Here is a 19,288-nt window from a genome sequence, read left to right as displayed (position 1 = left end):
GAATTCCATATCTATGAGAACTTCACAAAGTTACTCATGACATCTTCACAATTTAGTACTTCACCAATAGGTCCTGTTTAGAAGATTACATAGTGAGTCCAAACTCTGACTTTCTCAAATGAGAATACGTAAGCTGTGAAATGGCATGTCTCATTTCAGGATTAACGTAAGCATGATGCAATTCATACATAGTGACTTCGAGACATAAAAGGTTAAATGGTTTGTTCTTATCTTGTCTCTAGAAGTGCACTGGTCAATTCAGTACCTTCGGAAGATACCTAGAAGAACTATAGAGTCTCCAACTCTCAATGTCCCATAACCAAACATCATAGATTCTCCTAACAATCGTACTGAGTTCAATAGTCCTTTGACCCTTAGATTGCGAATATATCATTTTAAGCAAACTACGAAGAGTTTGTTCATGCAAATCCACATTTGTCTCTTCGTAAGTTGTTAAGTTTGTTTATGGACTAAAGACTAATGTTTTATCATAAAGCTTCAAACAGACAAGGAAGAATGAATGAACGTTTCAACCTTTTATTAATAAATAAGCAATTACAAGCAATAGTCTTCATGAGACTTTATTACATCAAACACCACTTACTGAGCCTTTGTTTCTACTGTGCAGGATCTCATTTGAGTGACGCAATGGAGCAAACCGTGAACATGTGAACTTTGTGGCCAACCACAATCACCTGGCATTCCAAAACAACAACTACAACGCGGGTGCACATAACATGGCCATGCAAGCGGCTCCTCAAGCTCAATCACGACCTCAAGCTTATCAACTATGCACTGTTAGGATATGATCCCCAAATCCAACCTAAAATCAGAAAACGAATATTACATACAGATTTATATTGGTTCACTTTTAATACGTAAGCTACATCCAATTTTCCGTTGCATATTCTCCCTAAACCCAAACACATGAGAAAATGTGTTTACAACTCTCTTGTGCTCTATGCTCATTTGGCTCTTCATTCGGAGCTCTGGAAAATTAATTCTACTTAATCATTCGGATCTTCCTTGTTTTAATCTCGAAACTCTAATTTTCCTCGATGGCTAGTCTCCGGGTCGCCGAGCGGTATCCTTGGATCATGGGCATGGTGTATTCAATGAGTGGCTTTTCAGCCTCATTGTTGCCCATGATCGCTACCTTTTTCTCCTTCTGATTCTTTTTACATGTTTTCTCTATTTCCAAGTCGATCGAAATAATGGTCATGTCACCGTCTTTCTGCATGCACCTTAAAAAAAGGTGGTAAGTGCAATAAAATAAAAGGAGCTGAAAGTGACGCAATGGAGCAAACCGTGAACATGTGAACTTTGTGGCCAACCACAATCACCTGGCATTCCAAAACAACAACTACAACGCGGGTGCACATAACATGGCCATGCAAGCGGCTCCTCAAGCTCAATCACGACCTCAAGCTTATCAACTATGCACTGTTAGGATATGATCCCCAAATCCAACCTAAAATCAGAAAACGAATATTACATACAGATTTATATTGGTTCACTTTTAATACGTAAGCTACATCCAATTTTCCGTTGCATATTCTCCCTAAACCCAAACACATGAGAAAATGTGTTTACAACTCTCTTGTGCTCTATGCTCATTTGGCTCTTCATTCGGAGCTCTGGAAAATTAATTCTACTTAATCATTCGGATCTTCCTTGTTTTAATCTCGAAACTCTAATTTTCCTCGATGGCTAGTCTCCGGGTCGCCGAGCGGAATCCTTGGATCATGGGCATGGTGTATTCAATGAGTGGCTTTTCAGCCTCATTGTTGCCCATGATCGCTATGGCATCGCAAACTCTCCTATGGTCAGGATTGTTAGAATTACGCAAGCTTATTGGGTCCTATCTTTGCAAATCACACACACGTCTTAGTATCTCTAAATTTCTGTCGAGCACATAAACACCTATGTCAATATTCAGAAAAGTTATCTCTCGATCTCAATTCTAAAAAATACGACAACCATTATGTTTGGTAACATACACACGACTCCGTAAAAGCCTAACTATCTCAAGTCTGTAGAAATGTACTACGATGATATAATTCTTATGCTCGATTATTTACTTCTCTCTTGAACAACTAAACAATCATAGAAACATGTATAAGGTCGCGAATCTCACACAAGCATTAAGCACGAAATTAAATCAAGCAAATGATGATGAACACGAAAAATATTTCAATAAAATAAAGACGAATCCATAACCATAATCAAGAAAGCCAAGCCATCACCCTCTCAGGGATTAGTTCACGGAGACAAGATCGTAATAGACAAATAAAACAAATAAATAAAACCATAATAATCAAACTAATACCAATAAACATAAATGGGAGTTCCAAAGAATAATGATAATAAGGAAAGATGTTAAATTGCGGTAGTGAACGGCGATGAACGGTGGTCTTCGCCTCTGACTTCCTCTTCTTTCCTAACTAGCCAAACAAGAACTAAAAACCTTAAATGAAACCTAACTTTTGTTTATGAGGACTACAATTCGTTTATATGGTTTTTAGATATGTTTTTGGAGCAAATGGAGCCTTTTGATTTGATTGAACTGTTGAAAGCAATCCCAAAACGCGAATTATAATTTCTATGTGACGGGGCTGCCCGGCACACTAGGGAGGCTGCACGGCTGACTGCGCATAGCGCACAAAGTGTTCTGGAGCTGGTCTTCGAGTTGTCGCGGCGCGTAGCCTTCCAGTCTTCACTCATCCATGCATAAAATCTCTCGTTTGACTTCTTTCGTTGCCTCGATCGATCCGGAACTTCACAAACCACCCAACACCTCTTTAGCACCAAAATCTCTCGATTGACGCCTCTTTTGTATTAGGAATCTAGATATCTCGAGATCGCTCTCGGGGGATTCTTGGATTATCACAAAAGAGCTATATCGAAAGGGTTCTAAAAAGATATGGCTGTTGGAATTGATCTAGGGTTTAAGAAAAAGTTTAACGATTCGCAAAGCGGCGGAATTTTAAAAATTTTCTTTTCAAGTAAAAACAGTTTTTTACTAACCTAGACAAAGAGCAAGTACATATAAATAAAAACTATTATGAGCTAAGAAGTTTTACTAACCTTTCTTGAAGCTTGAACTTTGAGAAGCTTTTGGAAAGTTGCAACGCTCGTCTCCTCGCAGCACGTCTCTCTTTCTTTCCTCGGCAACTCGAGCAACCACGATAGTTTCTATCACTAAATCACTCGAAATAAAAGGAATCAGTGAGTGGGCACTTTTAAACACTACAACTTAAGAACGAGTCTTGAAGTCGCAGAGCTAAATTCTAGGTCAAATGAGGACCTAGGTGCCAAAACAATAAAACGAAATTGACTAGAGAGAGAGAGGAGAGGGGCGGCCAAGGTTCTAGAGAGAGAGTCTCTCAAATCTCTAAAACTTTGGAATGAATAAAATGAGAAGAATGAGGCTTCTATTTATAGGAGAGGTCTCACCTTCAATAAAGTAGTTTCCTCTTCTATAGAATGAGCCAATTTCCTCTTTTTTCTCTTGAGATGCTTGGCCAACATAGGCTTCATTAAGCCTTGGATTTGTTTTCTATTTTGTTCCATGCCTTGCCTTTTTCTCAACTTGGCCGAAATTCTTAAGCATCCATATGCAAATTTGTTTCCTCTTTTTCTTTTGGCAAGTATCTTGATACATTTATGCACAAAATATTCTCTCTTGCTTTGGGTATTATGGGCGCCTATCACCATCTAGAAGGGGCTTCTAGAAGCTTTTCCATTTTGTTCATGACAACATGAAAAAGGCTCATTAAGAATTTTCAATAAAATTCTTATGAAATTAATTCACAAGGCCCAATTATTTAAATATGGCCGAGTGACATTAAGTCATCAAATGAATTTGTCAAAAAAATTTATTGACATTCATTTCATCCTATGTCTCACAAGACAAAAATACCCTTTTGACAATTTTCGTTCTTGTTTTGACTTAGCTTCCAGTTTAACTATTCCTATTCGATGTGATTCGTGACAGTGACCTCATGGATCCAAATGAACAAAGCTTGAGCTAAAATACTTGGACTCAAAAGTTCACAAACTTTTTCCAAGTTTAGCTTAATGTCAACTAACTCCACTAAATAGTTGACACTGAAAATCTCTCGGTTCAAATGAATTTATTTTCTACTCAAGAATTCAACCTAATTGTAATGAGCGGATCCACAGAATATTATCAGTGTTTACCCTTCATGAATATCATCAGCTAGTCGGGATTTACAAAATTACCATTTTACCCTTCTAGCTGTTATTTCCTCAACTCCTTTGTCGCTTGTGAATAAGTTAGAAACAATGTATTGACGAGGAGCTAACAAGTCACATTGTTTCATCCAAAAGAGTCAAGACTCAATTTGGACACTGGCCAGTTCATTTATTCACACTCCAAGGAACAAAGCATGAGGTGATATACATTGCATTATCAGCAATCTTGTACATTCTCACAACTTAGTACTTCACCAATAGGCCTTGTTCGGAATCACATAGTGAGTCCGAACTCTGACTTTCTCAAATGAGAATACTAAGGTGTGAAATGACATGTCTCATTTCAGGATTAAGGTAAGCACGATGCAATTCATACGTAGTGACTTCGAGACATAAGAGGTTAAATGGTTTGTTCTTATCTTGTCTCTAGAAGTGCACTGGTCAATTCAGTACCTTCGGAAGATACCTCGAAGAACTATAGAGTCTCCAACTCTCAATGCCTCATAACCAGACATCATAGATTCTTCTAACAATCATACTGAGGTCAATAGTCCTTTTACCCTTAGATTGCGAATATATCGTTTTAAGCAAACTACAAAGAGTTTGTTCATGCAAATCTACATTTGTCTCTTCGTAAGTTGTTTAGTTTGTTTATGGACTAAAGACTAAGGTTTTATCATAAAGCTTCAAACAAGGAAGATTGAATGAACGTTTCAACTTTTTATTAATGAATAAGTAATTACAAGCAAGAGTCTTCATGAAACTTTATTACATTAAATGTAAAATATAAAGATTACAACTCTTCTTGTGGGCACCATTGACAACAATGGCATGCAGGAATGTAAACTAGGTGATACTCCTGTGGCTAAGGGAGACAAATTCAGTCTCAATCAGTGCCCGAAGAATGATTTTGAAGAAAAGTAAATGCAGACGATTCCCTATGCTTCGGCAGTAGGAAGTCTAATGTATGCTCAGGTTTGTACGCGTCCGGATATTGCGTACATTACAGGGATGTTCGGCAGATATTTAAGCAACCCAGGGATGGACCATTGAAAAGCAGCTAAACGGGTCCTGCGGTACTTACAAAGAACAAAAGACTACATGCTCACATATTAGAGGTCAGATCAGATCGAGATCATCGGGTATACTGACTCTGATTTTGTCGGATGCCAAGACAGTATGAAATCTACATCGGGCTACATTTACTTTCTAGCTGGAGGCGCTATCTCCTAGAAGAGTGCTAAACAGTCACTTATAGCATCTTCCACCATGGCAGCAGAATTTGTAGCTTGTTATGAGGCGTCCAATCGGGGGATATGGTTGCAGAATTTTGTCACTGGGCTGCGCATAGTAGATGGTGTTGATAGACCACTCAAGTTATATTGTGACAACAAATCCGCTGTATTGTACTCGAACAACAACAGGAGCTCCACGAAGTCGAAACACATCGACATCAAGTTTCTGGTTGTGAAAGAAAGAATTCAGAGTAAACAGTTGTCTATCAAGCACATCGAAACAAACTCCATGATTGCGGATCCGCTTACTAAGGGACTACCACCCAAAGTGTTTCACGAGCACACTCCTCATATGGGTGTTATTTCAGCTCATGATATTCAGTTCTAGTGGGAGTTTGTTGTTTTGATATTTTTTAGTGCTTTTATGTTATAGGCATGTTTGGTTTTATTTATGATTATTGAGGTTTTCTACAGAAATTAAGTTTTGGTTTATTTACTCTGTTTTTCTAGTATATGGTTTGATCTCACTAAGGTTTAAGGAGGACCAAATGGAAATAGGCATGTTGAGGTCACATAACATGAAATTTCCATACTACACATCCACTTCATGATTCATGTCGTTCAGTTGTATCGATATACGTGACCATTGATGGGTATAACTACGATAGATGTAGCGAATGGCGCTTTGATCCTATGTTGATATGATTGATCACTACTACAAATCGAGCTATTTGCGTCGCTCGAAAAGTGACGCAATAGGTCATTTGCGTCACTTTATAGGCGACGCAAAAGGCACTGCCGCAATAGGTCTGGGACGTCGCTTTTAAAAAAGCGACGTTCCACGTGGCGCCACGTCGGATCTAACGCACAAATCAGTTGAGGCGTCGCTTGGTTAAAAGTGACGCAATAGGCTCCGCGTCGCTCGAAAAATGAGCGACGCAACAAGTATAAAAGCGACGCAATAGGCCCGGCGTCACTCGTTTATCAAGCGACGCAATAGATAATTTATTTTTAAAAAAAAAATTACTTTGAGCGCGAGATTCAAATTTTAAATTTTAAAATTCAAATCTCATGCCCTCCAAAAGTAAAATTCGAAAAACTTAAAACCACAAATAAAAATAATTAAATTAGAATTTTAAAATAACTTACCGGGATGAGAGGCTCGGACGTAAGCATGGATACATGGTCGGAGTGGCTAAAGGCGGTCGAGGAAGTCAACACCGAGTAAAAATCTTGAAACCACAAGAAAATATGCATTATAATCGAAACCTAAAATTAGGCCGAAACCTCATAAAAATGTTAGTTTAAAAAAACCAATTATATAAATGACCACAAACATACCTTCGACGGAAACAATGATGGTCAAAATCGTGAGTACCGGACGAACCTTCCAAGACCGAGTAAAGGAAACCAAGGTTGAAAATCGTGGGTTTGAAAGTGAAGAAAAACCTTGGGTGGTCTCGTAAGAAAAATGAGTGAAGAAGAAGAAGAAGAAGAAGAAGAAGAAGAAGAAGAAGTGTGGTTGAATTCGCTAAGTTCGGATTTTATACATGAAATCGTGCGTCGCTCAATTTAAAAGCGACACCCTAGATGATAAAAAGTGACGCAATAGATCAAAAGTGATGCATAGATTTAAAAGCGACGTAATAAGTCGAGCGTCACTCATTTATTGAGTGACGCAATAGGTTGGGGGCGTCACTCGTTTATTGAGCGACGCAATACATAAAAAGCGACGCAATAGGCGGGGCGTCACTCGTTTATCAAGCGACGCAATAGGTAAAAAAGTGACCCCCGCCACATGTCACCATATAATTGGACTTTGTGAACTTTCTAGCGTCACTTATTTAATAAGCGACGCTCAATTTAATCCCGCCAATCTAGCATCGCTTTTTTACAAAACGACGCCCGATTAATTACACGTGGCGAATTGTGGCCACGCCACATCATATTTTGACAAGAAAAAGAGCAATTGCGTCGCTTAAAAACAGCAGTGACGTAATAGGGGTGACGCAAATAGCCCTTTTTGTAGTAGTGGATGGGCCGTATTGGTTATGAGATACATTTTGGTAATGACAGTAAAGTTGAGCTCTTTTGGTAATTTTTGTGATACATAATTATAATGTTAAACATATAGCCCAAGTGGGAGATTGTTGGATCTTTAATCCAACATGTTGGATCCTTAATCCAACGTTGGGCTTATATGTTAAATAATTATATGTTGTGAACTGTCAATAAAGATGACCCGTTAAAAGTGATCTAATTTGGTATACGGTTATTGGGCTTTAATGTATCTAACAGGTTGTGGGCCTTTAATGTGTAGACTCATTATGAGCTTTTATTTCAGTGATGGGTTGAAATATGAAGCTCGCTAGGGTAACCTAGGGTTTCTCTATAAATACGGCTGGTCCCCAGGTCACACGTAACATTCTTGTTATTCCTGATATCTCATCGTCAGAGTGAGCCAGAGAGAACTAAAGGGACTCTCAGAGAAATACGTGTTGATCTGGAAGACCAACCGTCATGGATTCATCAAGTACGCTTCCGCTATTGATTTGGGCTTTCTTAATTATTCAACATGATTCGGTCATGGAATTAGATGATGGATTTCACCCATGATATTCGGATCTAACAGGTTGTGCTTGTTTTGAGCTTCTTTTTCCTCATGTTTTCCATGACCAGACTATATGTCAAACTATGGTTGATCCCCTATCGCATACAGAGGTCAATGCGTTCGCAAGGAATCAATGGACCTTCGTACAGATTCATCCATGGAAGCACCACAGAGATCTCAAACATGAAGAAAGAAGCCCTAAGCAAACCACTCAGTGGTTTCTCACATTTCATATTCCCTCGAGCCCAGCCTCACATTTACACATGGGTCAACCAATATGGTAAGTTCAAAGTTGCATAAACATAATCATTATGGTAAGTTCAAAGTTGCATAAACATAACCATTTTACCAGCTTTGTGCGTAGATCTTTATTTATTTATTAATTTGTAGGAAAGAACTATCTTCAGTAGGATGGTCCAGAAGCAGAACTTGTCATAACCGATCCAGAATTGATCAAAGAAGTCCTAAACAATAGAAATAAGGCGTACACAAAAGCAGAGACAAAAGGGTTTATGAAGAAGCTCCTCGGAGACGGGCTTGTCACAACCGAAGGCGAAAAGTGGGCCAAATTGCGGAAACTTGCCAACTTTGCTTTCCAGGAGAGAGCTTAAGAGTATAATTTAATATTTGACTAAACGTCAGTTTCAAAATCACGATTGGCTTATACTTTCAAACGCAGGGTATGAGTGAAGCCATGATCTCTAGCGTTGAGATGATGCTCAGAAGGTGGGAATTCCTGTGCGGTGAAGGGAGAGAGGTTGAAGTGTTTGAGGAATTCAGATTGTTGACCTAAGAAGTGATTTCCAAAACCGCCTTCGGAAACAGTTACGAAGAGGGTAACAAAATGTTTGATATGTTGACGACGTTGATCTTCTTAGCATCCAAAAACTCACACCACCAAAGGCTTCCCATCATCGGGTAATGGCTAAGTGCAGATTCCACAATTTTAATATGAAAATTGAAAAGAAACAGCTAAAGTAGTTTTGAGGTCTTCATTTGTTTTTCTAACAACTAAATTAAAGGTCGAGAAATGCTTTTAACATCGTTAATCTTACCCGCAAATTTTGGAGATCCGTTAACTAAAGTTAACTGAAAAAAAATATAATATTTTTAATACCAAAATTACCTAAAAAGTGTACATATTTTTTTTTATGGCTATTTCGTATTTATTTATTGTTAAAATTAAACCTTTGTTCAAATTTAACCAAATCAAATTTTAAACCTTAACAAAATTTTCAAGCACCCAAATAGAACACATTATATTTTCCCTGTCACCAAATAAAATGTCACAAGTCACTCATCTTAACTTCTTCTACAGCAAAATCATAAAACGCAAACGACGAGACTGAATCCGAGATACTCGAGAAAGAAATTAAAAAGTGCATAAGAAACATGATCAAGAAAAGAGAAGAGAGTGCGAGTAAAGTTAGAGATCATGAAGAGGGCTTTGGGGGTGATTTTCTAGCAGTTCTGTTGACAGCCCACAACGATGTCAACGACAATCAGAGGATTTCGGCGGGACGATTTGGTTGATGAGTACAAGACTTTTTTTTTCGTCGTTGGGCAAGAAACGGCAAATAGCTTGCTTGGATGGACTGTCTTCCTTTTTGCATTTCACACGGAGTGGCAAGTGAAAGCACGAACCGAGGTGGTCAACTTGTTTGGTCAACAGAATCCAACGCTAGATGGCATTGCTAAACTAAGAATAGTAAGTGATTTACAAAGAAAATAACATTGTTGTTCATCAGCTCGCTGATGACATTAATACAGGTGGGCTCAACCTATAGTAGTCTCATCGCGCTAATGAATAGCATTTTCTCAAAAAAAATTATATTTCAATGTGTTATTATTAATTTACAGCACTTTTTTTTATATCTGATTTTGCACCAACCTAAATTTATGATCCTAAAGTACACAAATTATATGTTGCCTATATATATACATATATTACAACGTGGCTCATGTGCACCTTCCATTTTTATATCTTCCTCTGTGCCATTTTATTGAAAATTTTCACAAAATGAAAATGTTGACATCACAATTCCATGCAGATGAGCATGGTGATAAATGAGTCTCTAAGACTATACCCTCCGGTGATTGGGATCATAAGAAAAGTGGAAAGAGAAACCAGATTGGGAAACCTAACACTCCCTCCAAATCTCAAGTTCTACATCTCAAATTTACCACTTCATCATGACCCCAAGATATGGGGACAAGATGCCCACATGTTCAAGCCCGATAGGTTCTCGGAAGGCGTTGCCAATGCCACATTGGACGGCAATTCGGGCTCGTATTTTCCGTTCGGAATCGGGCCTCGGACATGTGTTGGCATGAACTTTGCGCTGAATCAAGCGAAGATCGCTCTTTCGATGATTCTGCAGCACTACGCAGTCACTCTCTCCCCAACATACGTCCACTCACCGATGCAGCGTGGCACACTTCACCCGCAACACGGGGTCCAAGTCTTACTCCGACCATTGTCATGACTCGTGACTATTCCAAATATCTATGGTGGCAGAAATAATATTTATGGTGTCAATGTTTGAACTGAGTTTGTAGTAAATCAGTTCTTAGGCGTACTGTGGTCTGAAATTTGATGACGGTGTGACTTGGATGGACTCTCTTCCTTTTGGCTCAATGCATTTACTGATACAAAAAGTTTTGGGATGTATAGTTCTAGACTTCTTTTCATTCTTATATGGTGTACTGACATGGCTTCATTAACATCTTGCAAGATAATTTCTTCAATTTTCTTTATAATTGTGCACAACTACAAAAACTCGGTTATGGCTCTCCTAATTCATTTCAACGCTACTTTCTCAGCAATACGGCCACACTGTGATAAAAGAAGATCCTATATGTTTGTTTTGGTAACCAAAATCAAAACACTGAAAGTACTGCAAGACTTCTGAAAAAAAAAAAAAAAAAAAAAAAAAAAAACAACAACAACAACATACATTCCACACCAATGAATTCCTGTAGAAAGTTACACGATATAGCTCGTGACCTATCCACACAATACATGCCCCTGAGCAAAACCGTAGCATAACTATTTTCTGTCCCCTTCAAAAAAAAATTATTCTACTCCCAAGTAACTACAAAATGAACTGAAAACTATATCATCACGTTCAGGCCTAAAGGTGAGTCCATATCATATTTATAAGGGGAACACTTTTTTTGCCTTGTAACACCTGAAATCACTCAGGCCTAACCACATTTAAGTAAATTCTAAATGAGAGTTAACAGAAACAAAACAAACATACAAACAAACAAACAAACAAAAAATTTGTTAGATCTCAGCAACATGAAGTCAAAAATTTCTCCTTCATGCGAGAAATAAGTTTAAATTTTTCCTCGGACTCCACCTGCTGGCGAATATCCATTCTCGATGCCCGGTCTGGATGAAATTTTAGTAGAGCTCGTTTATAAGCTGCGTTTACCTGCAATAAATCATCTCCATTAAAGACTGGAACAAATCAAGTACGAATGTCTCGCGGAAAAAAATAAAATAGACTGTTTAAAAATTCGAGGCAAGGTTAATCAGCGAGAAAATTAGCTGACGCATCTGCAATGTAAATAAAACCGGGAGCAATTAAGGATATGTAACATACATCTTGGGACATAGGTTTAAAACCGCCATTCACTGGGATTCCTAAACCACGGAGCAATGAAGCCATGTCAAAACACGTTATTTCCAACTTGTTAATCTCCTTCCTTATTTCTCCTCGAAGTTGCTCCTTCAAGTTGATATCTTCTGCATTCTGAATGTTATGATTGAAGAACATTATTAGCAACAAATCGCATTGATTTAAATATTTAACTTCATAGAGAGGTTATAATCGTATATACATCCATACCTTCTTTTGATTTTCTCGAACTTCTTCAACGCGTTGCTTTTGCCTTCTTTCAATGTTGTTTAAGCGCAAAGTCTCTGCTTTTTTTCGCCTGCGCAATTTCTGTGCCTCCTCTGCCTGAAAACCGGGTTCACAATTGTTCAGTGAAAGATTACAGTTTCTTCAAAAGAAAACTCAAATGTGACAATATAAAGATAAAATAAAATGGAAAAAATCAGATATCAGGAAAAATATTTGAGCATGGGAAAAATAATAATTAAAGCTAAACCTGACTCCGTAACTCTCGCTGCCTGGCCGCCCATTCTTCTTCATTAGCTCGCCTGAATTCGTCGGTATCCTTAAGCTTTTGTCTATCAGTGATTATGCAGGTTTCGACTGGTTGAGTATCATGATCCTCTTGAGCACACTTTACATTTCTATACGCTTCATTCAGGTTTAGATTTGGTCGATCCTGTGTGCTGTTATGTACAGTTGTGCCTTCAGAATGGGCATTTCGAGAAAATAAATCTCCTGACCCACCACCAATATAATCATCAGGGCGATGATCAATATTAACCCGTGTCCCATCAAACAGACTAGAGCTCTGCACAAACGCTTGTCGAGAATCTAGATTATCTTTATCCATTGAAGGAGTTCTTGGAGGCATAGCTTGTTTATCACTCACTTCTTGCTCGAATGACCTGAAGGGCGACCCACTTGCACTAGGTTCTTCTCTATTCCAATACATTGGTCTACAACGACACCTTAAACTCTTGCAACGATGACATTCTTCCGGCTCTGTAAATGACTGCTGCGGACATGGTTCCTCAGCTTTATTACCAAAAGTGCCATCGGAAACATCTTCATCAGCTCCTGAGCCTGAGCCTGAGCCTGAGCCTGAGCCTGAGCCTGAGCCTGAGCCTGAGCCTGAGCCTGAGCCTGAGCCTGAGCCTGAGCCTGAGCCTGAGCCTGAGCCTGAGCCTGAGCCTGAGCCTCCTTCAGGTTGAAAATCTTTATTTCTCCAAGGGGATTCTTTTTCCAGTACAGACTCCGCTCTTTCCTCTGATTCCTGATCAACGTCCATAGAACAACTTACTGGAGAGGTCCTATAAGAGGAAGTGTTCACATAGCCACCGTCGCTTGCAACAAAATCAGCTTGATTTTCTTCCACACGACCTGCTTTACCAGAGACAGGTCTAGGATGTCGTTCTTCACCGTTGTTGGATTCACAAGCGCTGGTTTGATCCTCGAAGACAGAACGGAGATTCTGGGGACGTTTTCGCCTAAGTGCAGCTCTATTCCAGCCTTCGGAGTCAGACCCTATCTCACAATCTGATGAATCACTGTCGGTCGAAACATCATCAGGAGTGGGATCGAGACCGTATCTATTCTTCGTGGGGGACTTGGTAAAGTACTTTCTTTTGCACTTCGAGAACTGAAACGTGGTGGCCTTTTCCGCGACAAACTCGCAATCCTCTGCATCTCGGTACACAGAGCTCCCCATGGTTCTAAATGTGGAAAACCGGGATTGGCTTGAGTTAGCATCACTAGCCAAGTCCGCATCATCAACTACAACACCGATCCCAGCGCCCACTTCAATATTGTCATCATCGCAATCGTCGTCGTCGATGTTAATCACGGATTCAACATGAGTGTTCCCACAGTCTCTCGGCACCTCTGACGTTCCAAAATTCTTATCCAGTGACTCCGTGGGACCATCGATGATAACGACATCATCGTCGAGATCAATCAGAACAACTTTCTCAGGTGTCCCTTTAACCTTTCCATAGTTGACACTATTCGTCTTCTTGGAGAAACTTCGCCGGCGCGAATTTTCTCCTACAACTCGTTTACCCCTCATCTAAAAAGCCAGAAAAAAAAAAAAAAAAAACACACAATAAAGAATCAGCATCAAATTTTATTTAGTCAAATAGTATACATGAATTAACAGGTATCAAAATATGCAATGCCAAAGCATTCTTCGTATTTTTCCTTATCCCTGGAACTAAATCTTAAAATGCTCGAGAACTATTTGATCAAAATAACACCCATGAGCCCTTGTAGCATTGTCACTATATACTATGAGTTTACTGGAGTTGCCAAACAAAGAACTTTTAACATTCTTACATAAAGGCGCATATCAGCAAACATATCTTCCAAAACTAAGCGAAAACTCAAACACAAACGCACAAACAAACAAACAATCAAAACTCCATGAATAAACTTAATACCCATAAAAGTAGAGCTTTACCATTACGGTCAACATAAAACGCCAATATGTAACGAAACCCTGTTTGAATTCATGCATAACCTAAACAATCGATGAATCACAAACAAATATCAGAAAAGGAAAACTCCGATAACAAATTCGAGAAACCCTAAAATCAATCGCCACCCGCCGTGCGAAATACGATGGAACAAGGAATAACTGGATTGGTCGCCCGAAATAAAATAAAATAAAAACAGAAAATGGTTTAACTTTGATTGAGAAATTAATCAATAAACATCGAAATCGAGAAGTATATATAGACAATCGAATCATACCGTGGACGCGAAAGAATAAATTCAAAGCCAAAGAAGCCCTAGCTTTGTCTGTGACGAGCTCAGCCTCATAGAAACCAACACCTTGAGAGAGCGAGAGAAGGAGAAGGAAGTCAAGTCGCGAAAGAGATTCAAATTGAAAACACGGAGTTTTCGCCACTAACGGCAAAACAAAAGAAAAAAAACACAAAAAATTTGGGAATCCTTTTAAGATTGGTGACTATTATAATTTCCAAAATTATGGCGCGTTTGGAATGATATACGAGCTACTTCCCAAATAAGATTTGCCATTCACGAGTATTCATATCATAAAATATATATATATATATATATATATATATATATATATATATATATAAAAAAAATAAAAATAAAAAAAGGAAATTGACATATAGTTAGGTTAGGTGAGAGAATTAATTATTTCATCAACTATCATCCATCAAAAATATTCCAATTTTTCTCATGGTTTCTTCCTTACTCCAACCAAACACAGTTTTCATTCTTCTTGACTGTCCCTTCTTCTAGCTCCCTCTTTCTTCGGTTTTCGGTCGCCAGAATCTTTCTTCACGAAGCTCGCTGGAATCCTTCTCTCTTCTTCTTACCGGAATCCAAATGCATATCCTCTTTCTTCAAGTTCAAGGTTTGAATGCTAAACCCATTTTAAAAGTCCAATCTTAAATAAATATACTCATTTTCTTCTTTGGTAATTGTCTCAGCGCGGGTCGGGGTTGAGCTCGTCTTCTTCCTCGTTGCGGAGCCCTGAACTCGTCTTCTTCATTGCTCAAGAGGTTTGGGTCGAGATCCAAAAATTCTTCCAATATATTTTAGTTAGTTCGTCTTTTTAACAAAAAAAAAAGAACAAGTTTAAGTGATTTCATTCACTTTGAAAGTGGTTCCAATGCATTTCTGAGCCAAAAATTAAGTTTTTTTTTTTTTTTTGCAATGAGTTTTTCAGGTGTCACGAAAATGCATACAGTTCGTGATACATGTGTCACGAAATGGATGCATTTCGTGACACTTGTGTCACGAGCCGGATGCACTTCGTGAGGTCACGAACTGGATGTATTTCGATGTTAACAACATTGTTTTAATACTTATATCTAATGTGACCAAATGAATACAGGGGTGGCGGAAATATGTTTAAATGCTAAGCATAGTGGGAAGTGAGTACAACCAAGCATATACCAAGAGGGTGGTACTCTTACACTTTTACTGCCTACCAACTTTAATTACCCAAGTTTGATGCAAACATTGTACGCTCGATTGAACGTGGCCCCTGCAATGCATTCAATCATCGTCAAACACGAAGTTGACGGGCTCATACTGTTAGGAATTCTTGCCCACGAAAAGATTTATTTGTAATTTTCGCTAAAATATTAATAAAATAAAGTTTCGACATTTATAATCTATTTGAATTGAAAGCGTTATCTACTATTGCAAATAGTTACAACAAACGTTCAAAAATCCTTAGTCTCCGTATTAAACTGAGTCACGTGCTGGGCACCTGAGTTTGGACGGTGAACTAAAACAAGGTCGGTGACTGATACAAGCTTGGGTAGCTGTATCCGAAGTCACATATGTGGAACACAAGTGAAGGTTGATCACTTAGTGGGAGCATTCTACACTTGTGGTGCGTGTACGATCCTGACAGACTTTTATTATGGATGTGTCTTGTAAGGACCGTTACGATGCACCAACCGGGGTCAATATGATGGTCACTGTGAGACTTGATCTAAATCCTAAAGTGTTCATGGACTTCTAGGTCTTGTTACTTAGTTCTTTGGCTCATCACGATAAAGGCCAATTGAGGTTGCATAAACAGATGTTTTGGGAACTCGGGACTTGATCGGATAAGGGAAATGTTTCACAGATATGGAATCCAGCCTTCCTGAAAGAAGGTAAACGTTCTCTCACCTAAGGGTTGATTCCGGAACCGATAGATTGCGCGCACTCTCGAAGTAAGTAACGTTCGAGAGAATCTTTCACTGGGGAAGCAACAATGCTTAGGGCTCATATGTATGAGAAAGGTATAACGGAATAATTGACCTCTTCTCGATACGAGTTGAACCTGGAGGATCTTGATCACGTACTAACTATATCAGTGGACACTCGTCACGATGAGTAAATATAATTCCAGTATTAAAGGAGAGTTCAGTCTTAGCTTACACGGTGGAGTATTGACTAAGATTAGACAAATCGATCGAAAAAGAGAAGGGACTATTTCGTCTTTTTGATCGGATTCGTTAAGCTTCAACTACTGGGTCTATAGTCCCCGATTCGGGTTCGATAAGAACGAATATGAACTTTCTAATAATAATGTTTTTATTATAATCCCACATGTTGTAATATGATTAGCAGCATATATTCAAAAATTTGTTTATTTTTTGAATTAACTATTTATAGTGAAATTAATTATTTGTTGTTGGATCAAGTAAATAATTAATTGAATTTTGAATTAGGCCATATGGGCATTGCAAAATTTGAAATTCCTTGGCCCATGGAGAAGCAATTAATTTGTCAATACTCACAGTGGGTATAATGGGAAAACGCCCAAAAACGAAATCCTTTACTCATGGGCACATGAAATTCGAAATACCCATAGTGGGTATATTGGGAAAACGTCCAACGTTTCTCTTTCATGATTTAAATAAAGAGAGAATAATATTTAAGAGAAAATAAGATATTTGTCTTTATTCTCTCTATATTTAAATTTCTAATATCTAGGAGATAATATTAGATTTGATATTATCTCACTATTTAAAAGAGAATAAGATATTGCGTTTTTAAATAGATTCCTTATTTAAAGGAAGATATTATGGAATAATATATCCTAGATTATGATCTAAGGGTTAAGAGAGAAAGTAGGAATTTAAATAAAGATCTAACGGTTGATTTTTAATTGGAGACTAGGGTTTCCTCCATTCCACTACTATAAATAGGGGTTCAAGGGAAGAGAAAATGAAGTACCTAATTGCTCTAGAATTTTCGTCTATTCCCTCTTTGTGGTGGACGAAAATTTCTCTCTTTCTCTCTCTCTTGCCCTCGGAACTCCGTGATTCCAATCCCATAAACACGGTGCGACCTGAATTCAATGTTCGGGGTCATAGTGAGATAAAGATTGTGCCCACTCATATTTCCTATTCGTCTCGGAGATTACGTTTCGGAAGACTGCGGTGTCATCAACGACGACTTGAAGCTGATCCCGAAGTGGTATCAAAGCCAGATTGATTTACTTGTTTGTTTGATCCGCTCATGCTTTTAAATAATGGTTTGAATGACATTATATTTTATTATGTTTTTCATTCGATTCGATAATTGTATATACGAATTGTTTTCGGGTTTGATCGTAGAATATTTAATTCTCGCTTTCTAGATTTTATGTACACCCAAAATTTTGGTGGGTATAGGTTTTATGTAATTTATTTTTCCTGTAAATTATTCTTGTTGTAATCCCGATGTGATCACGACGATCGACGAAACGCCGCAACTACAACCGACCGAAGAAGCCGCTGCACCCATGCAGCGCATCTCCACGCGGCTGAGCCGCAGCCAAGCAGTCCAGCGGGGAGATGCCTTGCGACCCCGCTCCAACGCTGAACCATCCAGCCATGGCCATCTTAGCTGTGGTCTTCTATCCCGCAGCCTGCCTCTAGGGCAGGCCTTGCCGAGCAAGGCTCGGCCCAGCTTGGCAGGCTGGGCCGAGTGGATTCTGTCTGGTCCCGAGGCCCGGATGCCCAGTGGGCCCACGTGGCCCACTGAATTTTAAAAAAAATTCAAGCTAAAAGGAAAATAAATAATTTGAATAATTGATTTATTTTTTCCTTGGGACATAGATATGGGCCCAAATAGGAATCCATAGGCCAATAGTATTGGGCTCATCCTGTTTTTCTTTATAGGGTCAAATAGGAAACGAACAAAACCGAAACAAACCATGCTTGCTTGTTTATGCTTGTTTATTTAAATTCTTTGTCTATGTATGCTTGCTTGCTTGGATATTGTATCGTGGGTTGCTTGCTTGTGGGTTTTCCCATTCATATGTTAAACATCTAATCGAATTAGGATAGTTTTAATGAATGAGTTGAACGGATCAGAGAGCTTTGTCACCGATCCGATAAGAGGCTAAGCGGGGAGGTTATTAAAAGACATTGTCTTCCCTCCCTACTGGAAGCTCATCCGTGAAGGGATGCTATTAGGTTAAACGAGACTAGTTGTCACAAAAACCTAATCACTAAACTATATCGAAACTTAATTGTTTTTGAAGGGTAGTTTAGTAACACTCTTGAGTTTTTAATATGACTTAGTAAACTCGAGTGGATCACCTAGATTAATGAAATGATAGGATAATTAAAATACTAAAAGTATATTGAGTCTTAGGTGTCCAATATTGGCACAACACCGTGAGGATGATGGATCCTTGCTTGATCGGCGGTCTTATTTAAGACATGGTGATCTGCTCCTAAGGACATGCTTTTCTTGATTCCAATACCAAGGTTGTGTCTCTGGCGATAGGTGGGAGGGTCGAATCCAGCGTGTACTGGCTAAGTCAGTGCGTTTGGGCTAGGCTACTTTCATCGAAATGTTGGGTCGACTCAAGCATGAACCAACCTTTGGTTGCTTATGTGGCCAACGATTCCTATAAAACTGAGTAGTTAGTGAGCATAGTTATGAATGTACATGAACCATGATTGTTCACTAATCTGAGATGGTACTCATTTTCACTAGGTGCACTCCGTTACACCACCATAGTGGGGTGGACTGTGGCTATTGGTGGATTACCCTGGAATTTTAAAAACTAAGTCTTTTTATAGATTAGTATTTTTCCCCGTGCTTGGTGCATTATGTTTTTAATT

The 19,288-nt window shown here is 38.7% G+C and overlaps 1 protein-coding gene and 1 pseudogene across 3 annotated transcripts; one reads left to right on the top strand and one right to left on the bottom strand.

Annotated features, from left to right (window-relative positions):
• The first annotated feature begins 8,137 nt into the window (after positions 1–8,137).
• LOC149402743 (cytochrome P450 CYP749A22-like) lies at positions 8,138–10,722 on the top strand (annotated as a pseudogene). Its single transcript, XR_016296125.1, has 5 exons — positions 8,138–8,344; positions 8,455–8,677; positions 8,744–8,982; positions 9,383–9,772; positions 10,116–10,722. The product of XR_016296125.1 is annotated as a cytochrome P450 CYP749A22-like (transcript).
• A 272-nt stretch (positions 10,723–10,994) lies between these two features.
• LOC149402742 (Chaperone DnaJ-domain superfamily protein) lies at positions 10,995–14,668 on the bottom strand. Of its 2 annotated transcripts, XM_089609839.1 has the most exons (6): positions 14,442–14,668; positions 14,149–14,208; positions 12,187–13,758; positions 11,922–12,035; positions 11,676–11,825; positions 10,995–11,504 (listed from the first exon to the last, which is right to left on the bottom strand). In XM_089609839.1, the coding sequence occupies exons 2-6, from the start codon at positions 14,203–14,205 to the stop codon at positions 11,361–11,363; spliced, it is 2,037 nt and encodes a 678-aa protein (XP_089465965.1). In that variant the 5' UTR covers positions 14,206–14,208; positions 14,442–14,668; the 3' UTR covers positions 10,995–11,360. The 2 variants fall into 2 exon arrangements, with proteins under 2 accessions (XP_089465965.1, XP_089465967.1); XM_089609841.1 differs by lacking the exon at positions 14,149–14,208 and having other exon boundaries at positions 14,442–14,667.
• Positions 14,669–19,288: the final 4,620 nt, after the last annotated feature.

This window comes from Urtica dioica, chromosome 3 (assembly GCF_054948205.1).
Source record: "Urtica dioica subsp. dioica isolate 48M chromosome 3, U.dioica_male_clone48M_v1_H2, whole genome shotgun sequence".
Taxonomy (NCBI): domain Eukaryota; kingdom Viridiplantae; phylum Streptophyta; class Magnoliopsida; order Rosales; family Urticaceae; genus Urtica; species Urtica dioica.
The sequence above is the reverse complement of the archived record's forward strand: the minus strand, read 5'-3'. Positions and strand labels throughout refer to the sequence as shown.